This window comes from Rattus norvegicus, chromosome 7, assembly GCF_036323735.1.
Source record: "Rattus norvegicus strain BN/NHsdMcwi chromosome 7, GRCr8, whole genome shotgun sequence".
NCBI lineage: Eukaryota > Metazoa > Chordata > Mammalia > Rodentia > Muridae > Rattus > Rattus norvegicus.
In genome coordinates this window covers 1,390,371-1,415,469 of record NC_086025.1, presented here as the reverse complement: position 1 = coordinate 1,415,469, position 25,099 = coordinate 1,390,371, and the positions used below count along the sequence as shown (strand labels likewise).

The following is a 25,099-nucleotide window of genomic DNA, read 5'->3' as shown; positions in this document are numbered from 1 at the left end:
AAGAGGTTAGTAGGTGTGTACTTAAGAGAATGGTAGTGCCCAAGCAAGGAGGCCTTGGGCAAAGCAAGCCTGCCCCTTTAAGGTAGTGTCCCTCCCCTACCCCCTCCCTGCAGGTGACCCTTGTCCAGCCTGCCTGCCACAAGAAGGCTGGGTCCCCCTTCCTCTTTTGTGTCTCCTGTCCTGCTGTCAGGTAATGCTTGCTGGAGTGGGGAACCGCCAGCTCTTGTTTCCCAGGGTGGGCACTGCTAAGAAGTCTTCTTCCTGAATGCATTTGGGGTCACCACTGACCTGCCTCTCCCTCTTAACTCCTGGTTTAGGGACACTTTGGCTCACCTCTTCAGGGAATGTGGGGATGGGGTGGGAAAAGATGCAGCTCAGTAGCAGATGTAAGGCACCCCGGGAGGGGTGCGCTCAGGAGAAGGCTGGGGGGGGGGCACTGAACAAGTTATGGGTTATAAAATATTTAAGAAAAAAACCAAGTACAGGTTCTTAACCATGTGGCTTCCTCAGGGCAGAGGGTGGCCCCTCCCCAGTCAGGGCCCAGCCGAGACTGACTTTTGACCCCCCCATCCCAGAGACCAGTCAACCATTAACTCCTATATGAACCTTCCCACACTTGCCCCACCTCTGACTCCGCCCCAAAGCAGGTGGGCTAAGGGGAAACCTATCCATTTCAGCCCTCTATGTGACGTGGCTTCCACTGCATCTGAAGACTGAACTCCCTGACTCAGAAATCTCTTAAGGTCCACAGTGAGGCCCTCCAGGGACCTGAGGTGCCATTAGGAGTGAGGCCCTGCATATGTGGGGGTGAGGGGAGTAGGGCGGTGGAACAGGTTAAGAGGTGGGTCTTGGGGATCTGAGATACTAGTCTGGTTTCTAGACCAGACCTAAGGAGAGCTCTGGGGTCAGGAGGCTGCTCCAGAAGGCAGAAGGAAGGGGCAGAGTAAGCCTGAGGCTGCAGAGGCTGCAGAGGCTGCAGATAGACTCAGTAAGTGGCAGAAAGTGTAACATGAGCATCTCCCCAGCTCCGAGCCCAGGAGCAAAAGCCCTGACCCAACCCCTCCTGCTTGTTCTAGGGTACAATCCTCAGGATGTCCCAAAGGAAATAGAAGTCAGAACCAGAGCCTCTAACCCATAGCCCTAGTGATGGGGCCCCCCGTACATCATCTGTTGGCTGGCCTGTGTGTGGGGGTGGCCTTGGGCTGGGTAGAAGGCTCAGTCCCCAACCTGGGCCCAGCCGAACAGGAACAGAACCACTACCTGGCCCAGCTGTTCGGTCTATATGGAGAGAATGGGACATTGACTGCTGGGGGCCTGGCCCGGCTTCTCCACAGCCTAGGACTGGGCCGAGTTCAGGGGCTCCGCCTGGGACACCAAGAGCCTCCAACTGGGCGGGCTGCACCCATGAGTGGCGACAATTTCACACACAGGTATTGACCTCTCTCCCAAACACAAATGTGACATCTCCTGGTTCTACTCAGTGTCTGCTTTGCTCCAGTTGCCCAGTGCTGGTTTTGGGGGATGAGTCCTCTAGCACCAACTGCTCACCTCTATTGCTTTAATTCTCCAGAGGAGTAAAGTCCTTGCTCTTGGTGCTGTTTGTCTCCAGTCTTCTGGCTTTCCCTGACAGGCTCTCCTATAAGTGACACCTCTCAGATCTTCCCAGGCCTGACTGGTTGTCTCCCGCTCCCAAAACCTCCCAGGAGACGACGGCTCAGGGCAGGTGTCAGGGAACTCGAGTGAGTCTGACTTGCTAATCAATCTAATACAGGCTTCAGGAACTGGAGCTGAGTGTGGATGTCTGGGCAGGAATGCCTCTGAGCCCTTCAGGTTGGGGTGACCAGGAGGACTCAAAGGCACATGACCTGCATGGGTCAGGGCCCTCGGGCCTAGACCTCTTCCACAGGCTTCTGCTGCTGGACCATTCGTTGGCTGACCATCTGAACGAGGATGTAAGTCCGAGTCTCTAGACAGGGAGAAAGAGCCATGGAAGCAGGTGGCCTGAGGTATTCAGCCCTCAGGGGGCTTGAAGTATGTAAAGAGTAAATGAATAACTCATTATTTGGCTATGTTATTCTAATGGTATGAGCTGTTCCCTTTGACCTTAGTACAGGCTGGCCAAATTCAGGGGCGTCACTTAGCAAACACACAATCCAGGGAAGTGTCTCAGAGTAGGCTGTGGGAATAGTTATGTGGAGAAGTGTCCTCAAGATGATGTCCCTCTAAGACAGTCCATTCGTCCCTTGTCCTACATACACAAGGCAGCTGCTGGACAGCTCTGCTGGACCCCGAGGTCGGCTGGCATGCCCCATCAAAAGAAGCACTCCAGCCTAGGCTGGATCAACACATAGTGGGGAATTGACTAAAGACGTTTGGGCATGTCGGGTTTCTTGACTAGTTGCCAAAGTAGTTCCTCACGAACACAAGGGCATTCCTAGGGCACGAGAGGGAGATGGAAAACAGCAGTGTTCTCGAGCAAACTAAGACATTAGTGTCGACTACTACATCGGACTGAATGCTCACCAGTGACTTAGTCCTTCAGTTCCCTCGTCCCTCTCTCTGATGCGTGTGCCAGTGTGAGCCCAGGGGACCCTGAGAGAGCTGGGACTCTGTGGAAAAGCAGATGTCAGGACTTGGGTGCAGTCCCTCTGACTCCCTAATACATGGCCCTCCCTTCGATCTCCAGTGTCTGAATGGTTCCCAGCTGCTGGTCAATTTTGGGCTGAGTCCTGTTGCTCCTCTGACCCCTCGTCAGTTTGCTCTGTTGTGCCCAGCCCTGCTTTATCAGATTGACAGCCGTGTTTGCATCAAAACCCCTGCTCCAGCACCTCCAGGGGATGCACTGTCTGGTCAGTGGATGAGTGGGGTGGGCAACATCCTGGTAGGGCGTGGGTCCTTTGCTAAGAGGGGTCTTTTTGGGGTCCAACTTCCCTTGAGTGTGTCTGTCCATGTTGTGCCTCTGTACCAGCCTTTTCCTAACATTAGGCCCGATTAATTCTTCCCAGCCCTGCTTCATAGTGGCCTGGCAGTCCTGTTCCTCAGCCTCCCTGCTCCCTTCTCCCTGCTGCTGCTGCGGCTCTTAGGACCTCGTCTGTTGCGGCCTGTGCTGGGCTTCCTGGGGGCCCTGGCTGTGGGCACTCTTTGTGGGGATGCCCTGCTCCACCTGCTGCCACATGTATGTGAAACTCCATCTTCACCACCTGACCCAGTGATAACTGATCATAGAGCCGTAGGACCCTTGTTCCTTTCCGTCAGCTCCCACATCCTGACCCCTCACCCCCGGTTTCAGCCACAGCTGTCTTCTACTGGGATGCTTGAGTAAAAGCTTGCTGGGAGAAGGGGATGCTATTGGGCTGTAGGGGTTTCCAGGGCCTGCCCTGTTCTACTTCCTGACAGGCACAAGGAGGACGGCACACAGGACCTAGTGAGCAAGCAGAGGAGGATCTGGGTCCAGGGCTGTCAGTGCTTGGTGGCCTCTTCCTGCTCTTCGTGTTAGAGAATGCACTAGGACTTGTGCGGCACAGAGGGCTCAGGCCAGTGAGTGACACCCTTTTCTTCTCCTCCTGCCAAACAGTCCTAGAAGCCAGGAGGGAGGGACAGCATGTGCTTCTGGTCCTTGGCCAATTGCACTGGACCTGTCCACCTCCGAGTGGGGAAGGGCCCCTTGGCGTAGACCTGGGACTTCTGGCCAAGTGGCTTGTTGTCTGCAGTTCATATCAACATTAAACAGAGAGAGAGACACCAACCTGGGAAAAGGGTGTAGGTCAGAAAACGGAGGCCAGGTGCTAGCAGTGGAACCAGGTGTTCATCTTCCCAGCTGGGCTGGCCTCCCCTTAGCCCCTGGCCCTGCTACCTCCTCCACCAGGAGGGATACCCTCCCATTTCAGAGGTGTGGCAGGAACAAAAGGGATGTCGAAGAACCAAACCCTGACCCAGAGGACGGCACTGGGATGGTCCTTCGGCCCCTACAGGCAGCTTCAGGTGACTAGCAGAGAAAATGAGCTCATTGTCAGCCTGTAGCTCCCGCTTAACAGTTCGAAACACTTGACCTGGTCCTTCTTGCTGCAGAGGTTCAGGGCCAGAGGGAAAACAGCCAGTCCCTACCATCTCCAGCCCCTCCCGGATACCAAGGCCACAGTCATGAGCACCGGGGCGGTAGTATCGCATGGATGGTCCTCCTGGGAGATTGCCTGCACAACCTCACCGATGGGCTCGCACTAGGTTTGAGGCCAGACACAGTGATGGGAGGCAGGGCTCTGAGCTAGCAGGGGTAGGAGAGCTCTGAGGAATGTGGGAGAGCTGAGAACCAGAGGGAGCTCAGACAGCAACTCCTTTCTTCAAGAACACCCTTTGGCTCTCTGCTGGTGCTAGGTGCTGCCTTTTCCGACGGCTTCTCCAGTGGCCTCAGCACTACCCTAGCAGTCTTCTGCCATGAGCTGCCCCATGAACTGGGTAGGAATGGCACCAGTGGGGTAGGTGGGCTCCAGAGAGGGAGGGTCTATGAGAACTCGGAGGTTGGCAGGTGACAAAATAGAGGGGCAGCTCTGACTCACCCCTCCTGTCCTGTGCTCTCCCACAACAGGTGACTTTGCAATGCTGCTTCAGGAAGGGCTGTCCTTTCGGAAGCTGCTGCTGCTGAGCCTCGTCTCTGGAGTCCTGGGGCTGGGGGGTGCAGCCCTGGGGGTGGGGCTCAGCTTGGGCCCTGTCCCCCTCACTCCCTGGGTGTTTGGGATCACGGCTGGGGTCTTCCTCTATGTGGCCCTTGTGGATATGGTGAGATGTGGGGTAGAACAGACAACTTAAGGACAGTGGGCAGGTGGTGTGGAGAGGGACAATCAGACTGGCCATCTCCACTTCTTGGCCCATGGCCCCATCAGAAAAAAAAATACTCAAAGGTGGGGGCTGCTGACCCTGTATGACGGACACCCTTTCTCTCTCATCAAGAGGACATTGCGTGGGGCAGGCCTGGTGGTGTGCACTCTCAGTCCCATCATCCTGGGCAGTGAGTTTGAGGTCAGCCTGGTCTATAAAGTGTTGCAGGCTAGTAGGGCTAGATGGTGAGGTCTTGCCTCATAGGTCAGAGCAGAATCGTAACAGTCTTTCTTCCTTGCAGCTGCCAGCCCTGCTCCGTCCTCCTGAGCCCCGGCCCCTGCCCCATGTGCTTCTGCAGGGGCTGGGGCTGCTGCTGGGGGGCAGCCTCATGTTTACTATAGCCCTGTTGGAGGAACAGCTACTGCCCGTGGTTCCTGATGGCTGATGTGGGCCAGTGGCAAAGGATGCAGGCTGCCCTTCCTTCCCCCCACCACAGGAACGGAGGCGGGACACAGGGCCAGTAGGAGCAATAGGATTTTAATAAACAGAACCCATCCCAAAGCCATGACTACGACAGTTGTACTTGCACCAAAACAGCATAGAAAACCGGGGTGTAGTGGGAGGGCTCAAAGCAGGTTTGGGGAGGACAAGCATGGGGGAGGGCCTGGAGGTTGTGGGGTGCATCAGTCTTCAGGGATAGCATTGTGCTTTAGCCCAGGTGGGGGGGCAGGGCAAATGCACCAAGGTCCCCATTTTTTTCTGCTGCCCTCAGCACCCTGGAGATGCAGGTATCTGGGCCTATTGCTGCCCACCAGCATTAAACACCCCTGACCCCAACACTAGCACCACAGGGGGATCCAGGATAGGGAGAAGGGCAGGAGTGAGGAAATTGCTTAGAGAAAGATTCAACTAGAATCCAGTGAATTGTGCTCAGTTCTCTTTACTTCCTACAACCGAGTACATGGGTCACAGGGTGGAGGGTGCAACGGGACAGGAACATGCCCCTCCGTGCCCCCCAACACGCCTGCACACAGGATGGTGGTGTCTGCAGCATCACAGGTCATGCAGGGCATGGGGAAGGGGTTCACACACACATAGATGCCCACAGTGGGGACCAGACAGAACACCCCTGAATATACACAGCTGTACATGGGGAACCCCAGGTCCCCACCCAAACCTCTCCCCTGTCTTGCTGTTCCCCAGCAGGAGAACTGTATTGCTTTGAGAGAGCCACCCTGGGGCTGCTCTGCCAGGCACCCTCCCCTCCCACCCACCCCTATTTTGGCACATCTGCAAGACACGCGGCAGCGAGAGTAGGCACCCTCCCTCCCAGGCTTCTGTGGCTTGGAGTTGGGGAAGGGCGTAGGAGACACCATCCTCCATCTTTCCCCTAGCCCTTCCCAAACCCCTGCCAGACCCACTCCAGCCAAACCCACCCCCAACCCGAAACACACACACACAAAGCTGAGCTATCCAGGAACACAAGTGAACAAGATTGTCCAGGATGGGAGCAGAGGCGGGAGGAAGGACTGGAAGCAGAGACCCCACCCTGGCACCTGGTGTGGGTAAGACTGGCACAACAGCTACTTTAGTGCAACTGGAGGGGCGCCCAGAGTGAGGGTGGGGACAGGAGGGCCCAGGGAAAGGGCCTAGCAGGAGTGAGCGAGGGCCAAGGGTAGATCCTCTCGTCACCCATGTCCTCGGCCCTCCCGAATGCAGTGACAGTGTCCCCCTCACACCTATGTGGGCAACAGCAGCCTCAGAGTCAGTACCTTCAAGTAATTCAAGGAGCAGACCCTCCCCACCCCAACTCCCTCCTATCTCTGGGAATTTGGTCGCTTCTCCATAGGGGTTGGGTTGGGAGGAGGGAGTTCCCAAGTCAAACCCTTCTTTCTCTACCTCCCTCTTCCCAGACCACAGGGCTTGGTCCTCAAAGATTCCTCACCTCTGTCCTTGCCCAAGCTAGGTTAAGGACCAGAGGGCCGGAGTCACCACAGAAGGGAAGAGGCTGCTCTGCTCCCTACCCTTCCTCAAAAGGTAGGGTTCAAACTTGGCGGGTAGGATGGGGCCATACTGGCTTGCCCCGGAGTAGGGTTTCTGGGCTAGGGTCTGTAAGGCTATTTTCCTTTGCGGTGGGAAGGGGAGGCAGGGAATGAACACTGGGTGTGGGGAGAGGGTGAGAAACGGCTGAGAGGGAAGGAGGAGGGGCCTCCCTGCTGGAGCAGTTACTAGAGTCTTCGACAGAGAAACACTCATGTGCATAACAGACACAGTGTGCATACTCCCAGCCCGGCAGCCTGGCCTCACCCCGCCTCTCAGGACCCCTTCCAAGACCACAGAGAGGGTTTTGGGGGTACAGTTGTAGAACCATTCACTCAGGCCCCACCATCCCCACCCCCAGCCTCTTCTCCCCTTCTGATCCGGGGAGGAAGAAGGTGCTTGGGTGGGCAGACAGCGGTGGAGACAGTGTTGAGTTTTCCTTTGGTTACATATTGAAGGCAAAGGTGAGCTGGACTTACAGTCAGAACGGATAGGGGTGAGGAGGGAGGAGGGGCCATGGCTGGGGTTAGAGAGGGAGGCGGCCCTCCTCAGCCCCTCCACCCCAAGGAACACGTGTCTACCTGGGGTGGCAGTCCCTCAGTCTCAAGTCTCCCACCCCCCACAGCACCAAACAAAAGGAGAAGCCCCCTCCCCCAGGGGCAACTCCCCACCCCAACCTGGGCTGTACATTCAGTGGTTTTCAGCAGTCCTATGGCTCAGGGGGCCACGGGTGGGGGAGGTAGCCCGTTAGTCTCAGAGTCTCAGCTGGACAGTGGCAGTGACCCGGGTCTTTGGTCCATTCTGGGACCCACAGTTTGTGCCATTTGTTTTTCTGAAGTACACAAACCTACCAAAGCCACCGCCCAATCAGAAACATTCCCCCAAAATCAGAAACTAAAAACTGGCTCTTTTCGTGTCACCCTCTGATTCCCATGTCTGTTTCCCTGTCTCCTATGTAGCCCTACTCTATCTCCTTTGCTGGGACCTAGGGCTGTCCCCGGCCGGTCCTCATGTAAATAGGCCTTTTCACAAAAGTGCTTATTACTTGAAGCAAGTGCTTTAGAGCTGCGGTGGGGAGAGGGGAGGGTAGAGAAGGAGAGGGAAGGAGGTGTTCCCTCCCCACACCACCCCCTTAAGATTGGGGGGCATTCTGCCTGTTTTACTTCTCCACACCCGTTTAAGTCAAAAAGGTTTTTTTTTTTTTTTTAAAAAAAATCTTAACATTAAAATAAATATGCAGTGGCCATGAGAATGGTCAAAATGCTTCAAAAAACACAGGGGCTGGGAACCCCGGGTGGGGTGCGGGATTTCCTTTGGCATAAGGAGAGGAGGCTGCTTGTCCTCCAGGCCTCCTCACAGCCACATGAGGAGGGACAGAGGACCCCTGCCTTCTTCCCAGCATTGCTGACAGTATGCACGGGACAGCAGGGAGCAGACAGCCACCAGAAATCTCATCTAGCAAAACAAAACGGGGCTCCTGACAAATCCACAGACTCTCCTGTCTTCTGTCACCAAGCATTGATAAAGGAGAACACGACGGGTACCCCAGTCACCTCAGGAAACCGTTTTCCTGCTCCCCATCCCCCCACCACCTCATTCCCAGCACCAAGATGAGAGGGGGGGGGTGAAATGGGAAGATTTTTGGAGAGAGAATTGAAGTTAGGGGACAAGCTTTGCAGAACCAGCAGGGTGGGGGTGGGGGCGGCAGCCCTTAAGAGAGGTCACATTGATTGTCGTATAGGGAAGGAGAGGACATGGAGGGGTGTGGGCAAGAGGGGCATTGCAAGGCCCTTTGGCTTTGAAAATAAAAATAAAAACTAAAAGCTGCACAGTCCTTCTCACCAATAATGGTCATTTGGAAGCCTTGAAATGGTTTAGGATCTGAGGGTTGGGGGCGGCAACACAAAGATAAACAGAGACTGTGAAAGAGAAAGGTTGAGACAAACACCCCAGGCTTCTGGGACCAGCATGAGGTATGATGCAGGGGATCTGTCGGGAGGAAGGGCTCCCTGGGATGGCCCCTCTCCCCTCAGCTCACCCCTGGCAAGGGTGGCAAGACATTCAAGGGACACAACTAAAAATGGCTAAGAATGTAGGTGACGCAAGCGTGGGTGGGAAGGAGGTGGAGGGATCCCCAGGAGGGACCCCCTGTGCTGTGTAAACGAAGCCCATCCAGTTCTCAGTTCTCAGGGGCAATACTGATGGTGGCCAAACTGGGCAAGGATGCACTGTGGGGTGGAGGGGCAGGACCTCTATTCAAGTTCTGTGTCTTGGCCCCTGGCTGAGGTATTGCGTGTGAGGAAGGGACACTGGGTTATGGGATTGGGTCCAACTGTGCAGAGGCTCACCAAGGAGATGGACAGGGCATCTGAAGGGACCAGGGCCAGATGCAATGCTACATTTGAAGAGAACACTGCCCTCCTCATTCCAGCCCAGTTTGGCTTCTCGGGTACATTCTAGAACCTTATCAGTGCAGCGTCTACTAGGCCCATCTTTCCCATGCTGGGAGGGCAGAGGCCTGAACTGAGCCAGTGTCCATCTGTTGCTCCCCTTGACCAGTGCTCCCCCTCCCACGGAGGAAGGCCTGCTTCCCTAATAAGAGGTCCCCACACTGCTCCCGCCCTTCCCACCATCTTTGGCTTCATATCAGGAGTGACTGGGGCAGTAGGTACTCTCGGACATGACAGAAGGTAGACAAGACACAGGGCATGGAGGAACTCTGGGATTGGGGGACACAGGAGGGAGAACATGGTCCCTCCCTCCATCGCATGCAAACACATGCCTGAGACACAGAGGACGTACATTAGGGCTGTAGTTTTGAAATGGGCAGGATATTCGTTTGTTTCTTACCCTAAAAGAATAAAATGCTTACTTAAAAATTCATGACAAGCCTCAAAAGTCCAAGAAGAAGAGAGCCAGGAGGGAATGGCCACAGGCTCCCCTCCCCCAAAGGAAGTCAAAAGAAAGAAGCAAGGTTAAAGTGCGTGGCTGGGCCAGGCCAGGGGACAGGAGCAGGCTGTGGGGCAGAGGCAGCCCTTGGTTTGCACATGAGGAGCCAGGGGACAGCGCAGGGTCTGGGCCAGCTTCAGTAGTTGCTGCTTCAAGTGTTTGCATTTGAATTTTAGGGGTGATAGGATATGGGGGGAAGCTCTAGGCCCCAGTGCTAAATACCCTCCCCCCATCCTCTAGCTGCCCCTGAAGGGAGAGGGGGACACCCCCAGAGTGCTCACACAGTACCAGAAATTAAGGCTTCTCACTGCTGCAGGGATGGAGGGCCAAGCAGGGAGGCAGTGATGGGTATGGAAGGAGAGGAGTGTCTGCCTGGCAGCAGAGTAAGGGGAGTGAGCACAGAGGAAAGGGGGAGGAAGAGCTAGGGGAGCTGGCAGCAAACAGGGGAAACAGAGATGGAGTCAAAGGGGAGCCAGGCATTTAGCAATCATTTTGGGACACTTGGCAGAAGGGGGTGTCCTGGGGGTACAGAGAGCCTAGGGTGCTCCCTGTAGGTCCCAGACCTCTGCCAGGCCAGGATGGGATGGCAAAGGGGTAAGCAGCTGCTCCCCAGTGCGTCCTTCCCCTGCCCCGCCACCCAGTCGTGTTCTCCTTTAAAGTGCCCTAAATGTTTAGACTTTTTTCTAAATAAATAGAATAAGGTATCAAGCCACCGGCAGGGAGAGGGACACTGAAGGGGGCTACTCTGAGTAGCAGCCATCTAACCCAATGGCACCATGCCGCTCCTGGCTGTAGGGACAGGAGGCCCCGTGAGGCAGGGCGCCACAGCCACCCACCGTCTTGGCGGCTGCGATGCCGCAGTTCTTGAGCAGGCTGAAGCTGAAAGGACTGACGGCGTCCTTGGGTGGGAAAGGCTTCATGGTGGAGAGGATCAAGGCCAGGCAGTCTGCCACATCTTTGTTGGGAGCGCAGGCCAGTGCTGGAGTGTGACCTGTGGGACGAAGCAGGGAGAGCTGAGGCTCAGGGTCCTGCATTGCAGCCCCACCTACCCTTCTGGTTGAGCTCTCTAGCACCCACTGTAGCTGGAAATCCAGGTGGCCAGAGCCCAGGGAGGCCCGGGGCAAACTCTGAGTGCAGGGCAAAGGGCAGCAGACCGGGATGGGTGGTGAGTCTTCCTGATCCTACCACATCCACCCAGTTCCATCAGACCCCTGTGGGGCTCAGAATACTGCTGCTGTGTCCCTGCTCTCACAAGGTCCCCTGGGAAGAAAATCTCATGTATAACAAGGTCGACCTCCTGAAGAATGTCCTGACCCACCTACCTTCTTCATCCACAGCCAGCACTGTGGCCCCACGACTCAGCAGGGCCTGCACCACAGAAGCCAGACCATTCCGGGCAGCAATGTGGAGCGGCCTTAGAAGAGAAAAACAAAGAAGGCACACTGAGTAGGGTGCCAGGCTGTCCTGCCACCCCAAGGTGGGTGACAAGGACACCGAATAAATACTGTGAGCTCTAGAGAGCCCCTGGAGGGCAAGTTACTTTCTTCACCCACCTGCCTCCCCCAGCCAGGAGCCCCCTTCCCCGGGCACTCACATCTGCAGCGCACTGTTGGTAGCATTGATAAGGCCAAGGTCTTGGGTTTCCGCCAGGATCATGAGGGCACATTTCTCATGGCCCTGAGGAAGAGGAACGAAAAGTAGACACTTGGAACAGGAGCCAGGCAACAGGGTAGAAAAAGGGAGGGAGGTGAGCAGAGACATGCTTCACCAGTCAGGTAGCCTAGGAGCCCTGGTTTCTGTTACAGTTCACCCTGCAGCACAGTCCCGCACCACTGTTCTGAGTTCTAGCCTCCACTCGCACTCCCTGCTCATCTGCGCAGTACCTTGCTGCAAGCCAAGTGAAGGGCAGTGTTCTTGTTCTCATCCAGCACAGTCAGGTCTGCCTTCCCTCGGTACAGCAGAAATTCTACAAAGGAGACCACGCAGAGGCTGAAGTCCTCCTCCAGAGGGGTAGTCACCCCACTCACCACCTTCCTGCCACAGCAGATCCCTACGCACCCACAGCAGCAGTCTGTCCGTTCTCAGCGGCCGTCATGAGCGCAGTGCGGCCAGTGTGGTCAGTGGCATTCACTTCAGCTTGATGCTGCAACAGCATCCGGAGTCCAGAGACATTGTCCGCAAAGGCAGCGGCATGAAGGGGGGTCCTGGAGGCCCAGAGTAGAATGAAACAGGGATGCTCTTCTGCGTGGGCAGAAGCCAACACCAGCGGGGTTTGCCACTCACCGTCCTTTGGCGTCCCGGCTGTTCACAACCTTGGCACCCAGAGCCCCCAGCAGCATCTCTGTGGTGCTGTCTTGGTTATTAATTCTAGAGTGGGGAGAAGACATCATCAGAATCAGGACACCCAAGGCCTCCCCACCCTCGGCCCAGGCCAGCGCCCGAGAGTGAACTGATCCACACGATGCTTACACTGCACAGTGCAAAGGAGTGAAGGGGTTTCCCTCCAAGTATGAGAACGGGCTGTGTTCAAGTAACAACTCCAGACAATCTTCATGTCCTGGGCACGAGGAAGAAGGTGAGAAATACCAAGTGTCTCCATCTACTCTGTGGAATCTTTAGCGCCCCCATCTACTTCCAGACCCCCACTCTGGCACACACCCCTGTGCCTGTCAAAGGCCCCAGTACCAGTGTAGGAGGCCCAATGCATGGGCGAGTATCCGCTGTAGTCGACACCGGCATCCAGGGGGTCTGTGGAAAGGGCAGCCTGCAGCAGAGTCCGCAGCACTGCAGTATGGCCGCAGGCTGAGGCCAGGTGAATGGGTGTGCGGCCCTTAAAGTCTCGGCACAGTACAAATGCATCGTGATCCAGCAGTGCAGCCAGGCAGTCCTCACAGCCAGTCACTGCCTGCAGGGCACACAAAGGTGACAGGGGTAAGAGGTCACTCTTTTGACACTGGCTAGTTGCTGGGGGCTAGCCCAGGAGCAAGAACTACTTCCAGGAATCCTTGCTTATCTCTACAATAATTCCAGTGTTAGGGACCAGCAGCTGCATTCCTGACAGTCTGAATAGCCACAGTCAACCCTGAGGTTCTTGGAACAAAAGACCAACCAGAGAGCAAGAAACAAGACATCAATGGGTTCTGTGGCTTTGAAGGCCAGGCACACCAGTAGGCTTGGCTATTCAGGAGGTTGAGGCTGGAGGATTACTTGAGCCCAAGTGAAGGACCAACCTGAGTGAAATAATGAGAGCTCTAAAATAAAAAGATCTGCTGGGCATAGTGGTACAGCATATCTTTAATCCCAGCACTTGGAAACTATGTGAGCTCAAAGCCAGCTTGACCTAGAGTTAGTTTAGAGCCTGCCAGGACTCCATAGTGAGATCCTGGCTATAAAGGGGGCTAGGGAGGGCTGGAGAGATGGCTCAGTGGTTAAGAGCACTGACTGCTCTTCCAGAGGTCCTGAGTTCAATCCCCAGCAACCACATGGTGGCTCACAGCCATCTGTAATGGGATCTGATGCCCTCTTCTGATCTGTCTGAAAACAGCTACACATAAAATAAACCTTAAAAAAAAAGTGTGTAACATAAATAAATTTTTAAAGAGAGAGACAGACAGACAGAGTGGGGGGAGGAAGGGAGGAAGGAAGGAAGGAAGGAAGGAAGGAAGGAAGGAAGGGTAAGAGAGCAGCTCTTTCAGGACAGCAGCAACAGATCTTGTAGCTAGAACGTAGTCTCTAAGGAAGAGCTGAGTGTTACCATTAAGGGATGGGAGGCATTCATCAAAGTGCAGGCCCAGTAAGATCCAGAGACAAAAATCGTACTGTACTCACTAGACACTCTTGATGATCTGCCACTGGTGGGTTCTACTGTCCACTCCAAGACCTGCCAGTGAACAACCTCACTCCCAGAAGCCTACTCACCCCACGGTGGAGGGCAGTGCGGCCCCGGAGGTCAGCAGCATCAGCCGTGGATCCTTTCTCTAGCAGCAGATGTACACAGTCCACATGACCATTCATAATGGCCAGCATCAGCGGGGTTCTACAGAGCGGGCAGGACAGAAAGTGAGGTTCGTCACTTCTCAGCTGTTTGGCAAGGACCAAGTAGAGAAGGATGAGGGTCTGAAGAGGGGAAAACGTATCCATTGCTGGCCCACACTCACTGTCCATAGGCATCCATGACATCTGTGATATCAGCGCGCTCCCCACTGTCAATCAGCAAGTGCAGGGAATCGGTGTGGCCAGAGGCAGCTGAAAGAAAAGGGCACCTTTGTCAGGACAGTGCCAGGAGGGTAGGAGGTAGGTTGAATCTGGGTTCAAGGATTGGAGTTCTGTGAAGGCCCAGGGCATAGAAAGAGCTGCAGGCAGGAAGCTATTATTCAAGGCTTCAAGTTTCCATCTTCCTGGACCACGCCCACTCCCAGCTCATCTGCTCCAGGGGATTTGGCAGTGGTTTAAAGGGGACCACTAGGGGCTGGGGATTTAGCTCAGTGGTAGAGCGCTAGCCTAGGAAGCGCAAGGCCCTGGGTTCGGTCCCCAGCTCCGGAAAAAAAAAGAACCAAAAAAAAAAAAAAAAAAAAAAAGGGTAACCACTAACCAGCAGCATGTAAGGGTGTCCACTTGCGTTTACGCTCCTTGATGAGGGCAGAGGCACCATGGGCCGTCAGTACCTCCACACACTCAGTGGAGCCTCGCTCAGTGGCCAGGAAGAGTGCAGTCCGGCCCTTGTGGTCCCTTACATCCAGGTTCACCAGCGTTTCAGCCAGTGTCTTCAGGGCTTCACAGTGACCGTTGTAGGCCTACGAGCAAGCAAGAAACCGTTTCCAACTTGAAACCAACAGGCACACGCAGCTAAGGACAGTCCTCTTCCTGCTCTGCCGTGTGCCACAAGTCCCTTGGGCTCATTCCAGACAACCTGCCTATAACATTCCAAGGAGAATGTAGAAATGGCTGGCAAGATGGCTCTGCAAGTCAGATGACCTGAGAGCTCCAGCTGGAACCCACATAAAGGCAGAAGGGACTCAGCTCCGTGATGTTGCCCTCAGATCTTCACATGCAAGCATGGTACTCACTTGTCCATACACACATCAATATAACACACAATCATACTTCAACAACAGCAACAAACTATTCTTTTTAAAGATACAAGTACAAGGGTCATAGCCAGCATGCCCATGGAGCATCAAGTCACAACAGGAAGAAACAGGAAAGATGCTGAACTCACAGCTAAGTGCAAAGGGCTGACGGGAACTGTACTCTCCACATCCTCCAGGCAGTTAAAGGACATTTCTAAGAGCTGCAACCGACAGGAAAGGACATGTTGAGGTTCTCAGACTTCTAAGATGTGGGCCCCTGCCACACTCACAGTAATCCCTTAATCTCCCAATTCAACTGTACCCGACTTTGTGATCACAAACCTGAAGGTTGTGATCCTACCTCCAAGCCCTATCCTTGCTCCCTTTCCCCAAGACCAAGTCCCCATCCGTACCAGTTCGAGGTTCTGTCTGTTGCCGTAGGCGGCTGCATAGTGCACAGCTGTGTAGCCCTGCCTGTCCCGCAGGGAGGGGTCTGCACCATTATCCAATAAGAACTCCAGACAGCTGGGGAGGCAGGGACAGACTGTGAGGCTGAGATAGGTCCAGTAGGGAAGGTGCAGCTCTGGGAGGGTGGGGGCAGAGGGGGGGGCAAGGGAGCCTGGCAAGCCACCCTCTGTTCGGTGGTTCTCTTAATTCTATTCAACCCTAGTTCTGGCCACACCAGGCCACCATCTCCAACACCATTCTCTATCCTGGGGACCTCTTCTGGAGAGTGTGGGCTATGCTTGGCTCCCAGCCTTGGTGAACATGCTCACTCCGGCCCCCAGCACAGTAAACCTTGCCAGCAGGCCTGGCTTCTCCCCACATTGCTGAATAAGTCCATCCAACTCATTGCAAACTCAGTGCGTGCTGCTTTCCTCTCCCGGCTCCTGCACCCTCGTCCTGAAGGTTCTCTTCTCAATAATGCCTTGGTGTCCTTGGTATCCCTTGTCATGGTACAGAAGCCCATGACATCCAGCATTCACATTACTGACTGCTGGGTGCTAAGCATCTCGTATGCATCCATTTAACTCTAATTCTTCTCAGAGACAGATGTAGTTTGGTCCCTACTAGCATTGAGAAAATTGACACACAGGGGATTAAAAACCTTTCCAAAGTCTCAGAGCCGAGCCTTTTCAAAGTGGTGGGTTTTTTGTTGTGTTTTGTTGTGTTTTGAGGTCTCTGTGTAGCCCTGGCACTCGCGATTTATTTGTTGTGTTTTGTTGTGTTTTGAGGTCTCTGTGTAGCCCTGGCACTCACGATTTATTTGTTGTGTTTTGTTGTGTTTTGAGGTCTCTGTGTAGCCCTGGCACTCACTATCTATGCCTCTGCATTCCTGGTGCTAGTATTAAGGGGACACCACTATTCCTGGCTTTCTTGTTTGCTTTTTTAACACAGTCCCCTGTAGCACAGGCTGGCTGTAAACTCACAAAGAATGAGTTCCAATCCCTGCCTCTGTCTCCTGAGAATTAAAGGTGACACCACCAGGCCTAACGCTTTTTAAACACAGGCTCTCATTATACAGCTGTGGCTGTCACAGAACTATCTATATAGACCAGGCTGGCCTTGAACAAAGGCCATCTGCCTCTACCTCCCAAATACTAGGATCAAAAGCGTGTGCCATGATGACCAGCTCTTTTGAAAATAAACTTCCGAAGTATAAGATTCACAGAAAGATCGTGAAGATCGAGTTTTAGTTATGTTGCACGCTCAGTCTCTCCTTTCCCAACCTCTCATGTAGTCAGTATGAAGGCTCACCCATACAGGGTGTGTGTGCGTACGTGCGTGTGTGCGTGTGTGTGTGTGTGTGTGTGTGTGTGTGTGTGTGTGTGTGTGTGTGCATGCGCGCATGGGTGCATGTGCGCATGGGTGCATGCGTGTGTCCAAGCACACGCATGTCAGCTCTCAGCAGTCAGTCCTCTCCTTCCATCACCTGGGTCCCGGGAATGGAGCTCAGTTCATGGAACTCAGGAGCAAGCATCCGCACTGAGCTTTCAAGGCCTGAAGGTTGTTTTAAGATAATTAAGTGTAATTCACCTGAGGTATCTGAGATATGTTCTTGCTATGTAATCCAGGTCTAGAGCTTCCTGTCCCAGTCCCTTAAATGCTGTTGATGGGGGGGGCCCTTTCTTACTTTATTTTTAGGTGACCTTTTTCCTGTTTGTGACAGAAACCTACCACATAGCATGAGATGCACTGGAAATCAAGTCAATCCCCATGCTTCAGATTCCCAAGTGCTAGAGGCCACAGGCAAAAAATCAACAAAACTAGGTTCCTTTTTTTAAAAAGGAGTCTCACAGGGCTGGAGAGACAGCTCAATGGTTAAGAGCCCTGACTGCTCTTTCTAGAGATCCTGAGTTCAATTCCCAGCAACAACAATCATCTGTAATGGGATCCGATGCCCTCTTCTAATGTATTTGAAGATAGTGACAGTCACATAAAATAAATAAGTAAACCTTAAAAAAAAGCATTTAATTAAAAGCACCGAGGGGTTTTTGTTTGTCTGTTTTTTACTGTTTGTTTATTTATTTATTTTAAGACAGAATTTCTCTGTGTAGCCCTGGCTGTCCTAGAACATGCTCTGTTGTGTTTTGTTTTGAGAGAAAGGATCTGACCATATAACTCTGGCCGACCTGTAACTCACTGTGTAGACCAGACTGGCCTCAAACTGCTCTTCCTCCTGAGTGCTACAATAAAAGTGTGCACCACCACACCTGGCTTAATTCATCCTTATCCTTAGTACCAGCTAAGACGTGGTTCAGTGGCATCCTGCCTGTCTGGAATGAACAGACATCATCCCAGGAGCAGTCCCCAGCACCTTAGCCCCTAGAACGCCTGGAAAAGTGCTCAGGCAAAGCAGCCCGCGTGCAGCTTTCCCAGTTCCCTGCTCCTTGAGGAGAGGAGCTGCGTCTCACATTTGTCCTTCCCTACACATCCCCCACACTGCAGGCAGAGGTGGCAGAGGTGGCTGCCCCAGTGGAGATTCAGGCGGCTCTGGCTCTGGGGGAAAGGCACATCTCTTTAATACTCACAAGAAGGCCTCCTTCCTACGGGATTCCTTCAGTAGCTCATCCTCTTCTGCATCATGGCTGGAAGCAGTGTGGGGTTCCGCTCTGGCAGAACAAAGGAAAGAGGTTAGGACAGCTCAGGGGGGTGCGAGGGACTGAGCAGAACCAAGGTAGGAGCCTCACCTCCGGTAGGTGTCAGAGGCAGCAGCATAGTGTAGGGGAGAGCAGCCCTTACAGTCGGCTTCATTGACGCCTGCCCCGGCTGTCACCAGTGTCACCGCACACTGGTAGCTGCCATTGGCAGCTGCATAGTGCAGTGGGGTCCTGGAGAGCATGTTGAGGGACAAGTCAAAGAGTCAGGAACAGATATGAACACCAGATGTGCAGTAAAATGTACACATAACTCTGCCTCACTTGTGCCCCTCCGACCAGGCACTAGCTGTGCGCACCCCTGCACACTCACTCACCTTCCAAATTTGTCTCTCCTCCTCAGGTCAGCTCCACTGCTCAGCAGCAAATTAAGACACTCAACATTCCTGAAAGACAGACAAGGAGTTAGCGTGAGAGCCTTGAAGCATGGCCACCAATCCGGGGAAGGCTGAGAGGGCGCCAGGCAGACAGTGGGGACCCACAGCCTTGCTCAGCTCACAAGTCCGAGGAAGAAAACGCACCCTCCAGAAGCAGCAGCATGAAGACAGGTGCGGCCAAGGCTGTCAGGTGTGTTGATGTCAAACCCAGCAGAAAGCACATGCTCATTACTGAGTGAAGACACGATGCTGTACAGCTGACCTGGAGGGGTACACCAACCACACTGCATCCAGGAGCCTGTGCCACCGCCCCACCACCCAGCCGGTCAGCAAGTACCTGAGGAAAGAAGCTTCCGGCAACAGTCAGAGAATCCAAAGAGAACGGCTAAGTGCAGGGGGAACATGTCGTGGATACCGCGCCTGGGAAGAGGTGGACGGACAGAGTTACAGGCCTTGTTTCTGTGGCCACCACCACCCTGGGAGTCAGGCTCAGAGGGGATCCAGATGTGCCTTTAACAAGCATCTCTGGTGGGTTGGGGATTTAGCTCAGTGGTAGAGCGCTTGCCTAGCAACCGCAAGGCCCTGGGTTCGGTCCCCCGCTCCGAAAAATAGAAAAAAAAAAAAAAAAACAAGCATCTCTGGACCTCTGGGTTTGACGTGTGAATCGTGTGAACAGACCCGATGTGCCCCAGAAGTGGGGTCAAGGGTCCTGACTCACCGGGCAGTATCTGCGCCATTGGTCATGAGAGTGCTGATGAGAAGCTCGTGTCCGTATCGAGCAGCCACATGTAGGGGCGTGTTCCCGAATTTGTCAGCACAATCAATCTCGCTACCTGAGACAAGGATACACACATAACCCAGGCACATCTCAGGCTTAAATCCATTCACACCAGTTAGTGATCACTCAAGTGCTGTTGTGTGTTGAGCTGATGTAAGCATTCAGGATGCATTATTTGGAAGCCTGAGACTGGGAAAGGCAGAGCACCCAGTGCCTGTTCTGGGTGGAGGATGGGGTAGGGAGGAAGGAGGAAAGCCTTGGAGGAAGAGAGCACAGCGTCTCTGAGTCCTTACCATTCTGGATGAGGATCTGGGAACGCGTGAACCGCCCATGGATGGCAGCCATGTGCAGGGGACTTTTCCCTTCTTTACTCTATGGGAACATGGAGGTGGTTATTAAATGTAAAGTAGTTCTGTCTTTACATACATGTATGTATGTATGTATGTATGTATGTATGTACATGTACACCCTTGCTTTACATACATACATGCATGCAGTGCTGTTTAGGAACACATCAACGAGGATGGAATGCTATATACACACCCTGGCCCCATTCTCAAGTCCCTGATAAGACCTAATTACCCACAAGATCAATAGGTAACTCCTCTAGGAAGGCCATCTGGACATGTCAGAGTGAGAGAGAGAGAGTGTGTGTGTGTATACATACATATATATATATGTGTATATATATATATATATATATGTGTATATATGTATACACACATATATACACATATATCTCATCCCCTCAGATACCTGGTAGTTGACGTCAGCCCCATTATTGACTAACAGCTCCAAACAGAGTGCGCCATTGGTCGAGACAGCTGCCACGTGCAGTGGTGTGAAACCCTTGTCATTTGGCTGGTTGACATTGGCTCCTGCATTCACTAGTTCGATAGCCACAGCATCTTGGCCCAGGTAGCAAGCGATGTGCAAAGCTGTGTTTCCGAAAGCGTTGGGCTCATCAATCTGGATTTCCGCAAGTGAGGGTATGGATTATCAGTTTAAGCAAAGTTGGAAACAGCCAGCTAGCCTAAGAGTCCTAGAAATCCGACTGCCTCAGCCCCTTCAGGCTTCTCATCCAAAACAAGGATGGCATTGTTAGATAATGTAAGCCTTATTCAGACCCTTTCCCCATGCCCTTCTAACCTCCTGAAAGCAAACCAAATACCCCAGCATTCCCAACCCCTATAACAGAGTTTGACCTCCAGCTCCCTGTCCTGAGCCCCTAGACCCAGTAATACTGCTCTGACCTCAGCCCCCATCCGAAGCAAGTACTTCACCACTTCGATCTGGCCGCTGGCTGCAGCTGTGTGGAGCAGCCCGTAGCCCTTCCGATCTTTACAGCTGAGGTCTGCTCCACGTGCTACCAGCAGTTTCAGGACCTCTAAATGCCCTATGAGGGAAAGATAGAGAGGGAGGGAAGGAAGGAGGGAAGGAAGGAGGGAAGGAGGGAAGGAGGGAAGGAGGGAAGGGAGGAAGGAAGGAAGGAAGGAAGGAAGTTAATTGAGGGCGAACCCCAAAGGCCCCAGTCTCCTCCCCCAAAAGCCCCAGGCTCCTCCCCCAAGCCCCAGGCTCCTCCCCCAAGCCCCAGGCTCCTCCCCCATCCTTGTCCTGGGGACCCTAACAGTCAAATTTCTCCTTTTCCTCCAGTGTCTCTCACCTAGAAAAGCAGCCCAGTGCAGTGGTTGCCGCTCCTTTTTATCGCAGACATTCAGGCTGGCTCCCTTATTGAGGAGCAGGTTCACGGTCTATGTGAGGAGATAGAAGACAGGGGCTCAATCTACCGAAGTGCAGAGGCCTCTAACCTCCTGAAAAGGGGATGCACTCGGAATCTTCTCCCTCTGTGTGTGCAGTGCTGGGGGCGACAGCTGACAATTAATGCCTACGTTCTTGAGCAGAACAATCTGGAGGACCAGAACTGTAGGTCAGGCACCAACAAGATGCCACTGGATAAAAGAAATCCAAGGGTTTCTTCAGGTGCTTGCTGACTCTTGAAATCTTTAAAGTCTATAATACTGGTGCTGTCAGGATTAACTGGGCCGCAGAGGAAGTTCAAGAGTGTGTCAGAGTGAAATGTACAAGGGGGGACGGAGATACAGGTGAACAGTCTATATCACTTGCCTACCATCGTCAACCCCAGAAAGCAGGAGAACTTCAACGTATGGGTCCAAAGTATAGCTAAGTGACACAGCCTTTACCAAACACCGGTAACACACTGGGTCAATAAAAACTCAATATAGGCTGGGGGTGCAGCTTTAACCTGAGCACTCAGAAGGCAGAGGCAGGTGGATCTCAGTGGGTTCAAGCTCAAGGCTGACCTACTCTACAGGGCAAGTTCCAGGCCAACCAAGCATGCATAGTAGGACCCTATCTCAAAAACAAGCAAACAAAGTCCCCACAAAATCCTCCATCTAACGCAATTCCTCTGGTGCTGGAGCCTAATAACTATCTGAGCTACTCCTGTCCGGCGGGTCTGGAAGCACGTAAGTGAGTAGAAAGGGAGAAGAGGCTGTGCTTAGACGGTAATGCTCCTCACCTCAAGATGCCCACTGTGTACTGCGTGGTGCAGAGCGCTACGGCCGCTCCTGTCAGCCACATTGAGGCTGCTCAACAGAGGTGCCAGAGCCTCGGCACACTTGGTGGCCCGGTTGGCAGCAGCCACATGCAGTGGTGTCTGCCACAGCTTGTCCCGGGCATTCACATCCGCGGAGTGTGCCAGCAGCAGCCCCAGCACCTTCTGTGGAGGAGCAGGGGACAAGAGGAGACAAAGGGGAGCAGGAAGTGAAATGGGAGGGCAGAAGGGAGGGCTGGCAGAGTCACACGCAGTCCATCTTCCTAGCATAGTCTCTCTTCATTTTCTTTACACACCTAGTCTCTGCAAGCCTGCAGTCAGTAGATCTTAACCTCGCTGAGGCAAACAGGGATCTCTCCCCAGCCACTCAGCCCTCCAACCCAGCACCCAAAATCTCCACTCACACTTGCATCCACCCCTAGGCAAATTCACAAGTCCCAAGCTTACTTCCAGGAAAAACAAATGCTCCCACCGTGTTAATGGCAAAAACCACCCTTCCCTTAGCCCTTCCAAAGCTACCAAAATCATATCTATTAACAAACATACTGGATCCTCTCCAAAATCCAATGTGCCTGTTAAACATGTCCCACACCATCCCCCCCTGCACCCCCTAGGCTTTCTACCCTGGGGGCTGGAGTCAAGGAAGTGATGGAGGGTCAAACAGGCCTTGTCTTGGGGGTTGAGGCACAACAGAACAGGATTCCATGTGAGTTTGGCCCCTTAGGCAGTCAACTTAAATGTGGCTCCAGGGGCTAGGACACAAGAATCGCCACTCCCCACCCATCACAAGGAGAGAAATCTCAGTGCCCAGAGGGGGATCAGACTTAAGGTGGCCCCCAGGGAGGGATGAGTCATTCAGGCCTGGCAGCAGGGCCCCCGCAGTCTGCCAGCCCAGTGTTAAGCTCTCCCTGACGTCACATCAGCTGGCAGCACTCAGCCCCCCCTCATCAGCCGTTCTAGGGGCAGGAAGGAGAGGCCAAACTCTGGTCTCCTCCCTGTGTGGGGCAGAAGAGTCTGAGTTTCTCTAGCCCTTCAGCCCATCCTTTTGAAAGGGTGAAATGAGGTAGGGTCTGTACCTCGTTTCGGGAGGCAGCGGCACGATGAAGAGGGGTCAGCCACAGTGTGTCCTTAGCGTTGACATTAGCACCTGTGTGGACACAATTTCCTATTTTGTTGGGATTTGAGGAGGGGGAGGGAAGGAAACCAATCATCAGAATGGGGAACATGAACGGACAGAAAGCCATTCTTGGACCAAGCACCAGCAATCAATCCTCGGATCTAAAGAGACTTCTCCCCTCCCTAGGTGCCGCACCTCCCAGCTCCCCACTTTCACCTGACATCAGTAGCAACTGGAGGATGGGGACATCGCCTACGTAGGCAGCAGCATGCAATGGGGTTCGCCTCTCTTGGTCCTGGAAAGGCAGAAAGGAGAAGCAGCCGTAGAGAGAAATTATCCTGAACGCCAGTTCAAGTATAAGAACTCTAAGTCCTTCCCTTCCTCTAGGTTCTGCAGGGTCTTAAATCCCAATACCAGGCTTCAAAAGCCAGCATCCTGAGAGGGTGGAGTCAGGGCTACAGACCGAGAAACCTACTCCTTCTTCCAGGAGGGGTGGGGGGCGCTGCAGACCCCGATGGTTAAGAAGAGAACACCGGTTTTCTGGGCATCCCCAGAACCCCATGATCGGTGCTCCATGCCTGACCAACGTTAAATGTGGAGCAGGCTCCCATTTCTGGATAGAAAGAGCTGCAGTTTCATCAGAGGAGAAACGGAGCCGCCCCACTTGTGGGGAGGGGTCCCGAACACGGGAGCCCGGATTCCGGCTCGCCATCCTCTCTGCTCCCAACTCACCAGTACATTGATGTTCTCCTTCTGCGAGAGGAGGGAACGCACTTCCTCCACATCTCGGCTAAAGATGGCCTGGACCAGGGGCGGCTGCAGGGAGAACCAGCTTTCAGGGAGCGGGCCCGAGCCACAGAGGAACCGGGAGGTGGGGGAGCACACAGGTTGGAGGGGGGCGTCGCTGGAGGGGCTCCGCTTCAGGGGTCCTGGCTGCAGCGGATTCTGGCCATGCCCCCACCGGTCGCCAGGCCCCCAAGGACACCCGCTCCGAGGAGGGGAGCACGGCATGGGGCGCGGCGGGAGCCGCGGGAACCCCGGGCTCGGGCCCAGCCTAGGCCGCACATCCCCGGGCTCGCGTGGCGGCGGCGCCGGGGCCTGGAAAGAGGAAGTGGGGAAAGGCGGGAGGGCTGACCTGGTCCGTGATGCTGAGGATCCCCATGGCCCGGCCCAGGCTCCGTCCGCATCGAGCTCGCGGCGGCGGCGGCGGCGGCAGCGGCAGCGGCGGCGGCGGCTCCACCGGGGACACGGGGCGGCCCAGGCGGCGGCTGCGGCGGCGGCTGCGGGGAGAGGGCGGCCCCGCCTACCGGGGGGCGGGCGAGCGGGAGCCCGCAGCGCTCCCTGGCGGCGAGCCTTGGCCGGGCCTCGGGGTGCTCGCTGTCCTCACTGGCTGCCCAGGCCTCGGCGCCCTCGCCCCGCGCCAGGACTGCTAGGGCGGCCGGGGTTCGCCCTGCTCCGCGCGCGGGCTCCTCGGCTCTGCCAGCGAACTACGCTGTGCCCTCCGCTGCAGCCGGGCGGCCGGAGGGATCCTCCGCAGGCCCATGGCTCGAAGTCGTGTCTCGCTCCCCCAGTGACTCCGGAGCTCAGGACCAAAACAGTCGGTCGGCTAAGAGCTCACCCAGGCCACAATGCACCGGCAGAGCGGACGCCTTGCGGCCGCCCTCACTCCCCGAAGTCCCCCAGAGAGAGTAGTAACTCGGAGTGTGGCGACCCAAGGTTTACACACGGCCCCAGAACCAGTCTCCACTGGGTAGAAAGAAAATAGCACGATTGCTACGCTGCAGAGAAATCCCAAGAAAGACCCCTGCTTCAGGAAACCTCAGCGAAGAGCAGGACACTTGGCAGCTGGAGAAGGCCTGTAAGCCCAACTCCATAATTACTCCTGCCAGGTTAGGGTAATAACTGCTTCCCCCCCCCCCCCCCGTAAAAAGGCGGTAGAAAGGACCTCCCCCTCATCCATTGGAGAGGTCAAAAGAGGCAGCCAATCAGGGACAATTGGCAGAGGAGAAAAGAAAAGTGAAGATTGATAATGGGTATAATTTTAAAAGATGCTGTAGAGCCAGGCATGAATCATGTATAAGATTCCCGCGCTCTGGAAGCTGAGGCAGGAGGATTGTGTGTTCAAGAACTGTCCTGGCTACGTAGTGAGCCCGAGTCTATCCTATCTTCCTTTGCGTTGCTATGATAACGATGACCAAAAACGAAGAGAAGGAAAGGGTTTAGT

General features: G+C 54.3%; 2 protein-coding genes across 10 annotated transcripts; one reads left to right on the top strand and one right to left on the bottom strand.

Annotated features, from left to right (window-relative positions):
* Positions 1 to 62: 62 nt before the first annotated feature.
* Slc39a5 (solute carrier family 39 member 5) lies at positions 63 to 6,110 on the top strand. Of its 8 annotated transcripts, none has more exons than XM_039079368.2 (12): positions 63 to 190; positions 678 to 773; positions 1,077 to 1,430; positions 1,772 to 1,952; positions 2,687 to 2,849; positions 3,006 to 3,175; positions 3,397 to 3,537; positions 3,888 to 3,981; positions 4,069 to 4,221; positions 4,372 to 4,452; positions 4,583 to 4,773; positions 5,114 to 5,373. In XM_039079368.2, exons 3-12 carry the CDS (start codon positions 1,147 to 1,149, stop codon positions 5,255 to 5,257), a joined length of 1,602 nt encoding a protein of 533 aa, XP_038935296.1. In that variant the 5' UTR covers positions 63 to 190; positions 678 to 773; positions 1,077 to 1,146; the 3' UTR covers positions 5,258 to 5,373. The 8 variants fall into 8 exon arrangements, 6 of the variants coding, with proteins under 6 accessions (XP_038935296.1, XP_063119770.1, XP_038935297.1 ...); XM_063263700.1 differs by having other exon boundaries at positions 678 to 988; NM_001108728.1 differs by lacking the exon at positions 63 to 190 and having other exon boundaries at positions 686 to 988; positions 5,114 to 6,110.
* Positions 5,331 to 24,740, bottom strand: Ankrd52 (ankyrin repeat domain 52). 2 transcript variants are annotated; one of them, XM_063263699.1, is made up of 28 exons: positions 24,011 to 24,740; positions 23,608 to 23,691; positions 23,092 to 23,170; positions 22,835 to 22,923; positions 21,723 to 21,923; positions 20,847 to 20,934; positions 20,437 to 20,579; positions 19,940 to 20,152; positions 19,477 to 19,555; positions 19,124 to 19,238; positions 18,743 to 18,825; positions 18,550 to 18,667; positions 18,346 to 18,414; positions 18,062 to 18,202; positions 17,903 to 17,983; positions 15,284 to 15,395; positions 15,020 to 15,091; positions 14,393 to 14,594; positions 13,959 to 14,046; positions 13,720 to 13,837; positions 12,487 to 12,706; positions 12,271 to 12,358; positions 12,085 to 12,168; positions 11,860 to 12,005; positions 11,685 to 11,767; positions 11,396 to 11,478; positions 11,124 to 11,215; positions 5,331 to 10,792 (listed from the first exon to the last, which is right to left on the bottom strand). In XM_063263699.1, the coding sequence occupies exons 1-28, from the start codon at positions 24,035 to 24,037 to the stop codon at positions 10,542 to 10,544; spliced, it is 3,249 nt and encodes a 1,082-aa protein (XP_063119769.1). In that variant the 5' UTR covers positions 24,038 to 24,740; the 3' UTR covers positions 5,331 to 10,541. The 2 variants fall into 2 exon arrangements, with proteins under 2 accessions (XP_063119769.1, NP_001178804.1); NM_001191875.1 differs by having other exon boundaries at positions 10,447 to 10,792; positions 22,835 to 22,905; positions 24,011 to 24,098.
* Between the last annotated feature and the right edge of the window lie 359 nt (positions 24,741 to 25,099).

Coding starts and splice junctions, on each gene's coding strand:
- Slc39a5 (NM_001108728.1), top strand. CDS start 1,147: ATGGGGCCCCCCGTACATCATCTGTTGGCTGGCCTGTGTGTGGGGGTG. Junction 3,176..3,396: donor TGCTCCACCTGCTGCCACAT/GTATGTGAAACT, acceptor ACTTCCTGACAG/GCACAAGGAGGACGGCACAC. Junction 4,222..4,371: donor CACCGATGGGCTCGCACTAG/GTTTGAGGCCAG, acceptor TGCTGGTGCTAG/GTGCTGCCTTTTCCGACGGC.
- Ankrd52 (XM_063263699.1), bottom strand. CDS start 24,037: ATGGGGATCCTCAGCATCACGGACCAG. Junction 12,006..12,084: donor AGCCGGGACGCCAAAGGACG/GTGAGTGGCAAA, acceptor CTGGGCCTCCAG/GACCCCCCTTCATGCCGCTG. Junction 11,479..11,684: donor TTCACTTGGCTTGCAGCAAG/GTACTGCGCAGA, acceptor CCTCTTCCTCAG/GGCCATGAGAAATGTGCCCT.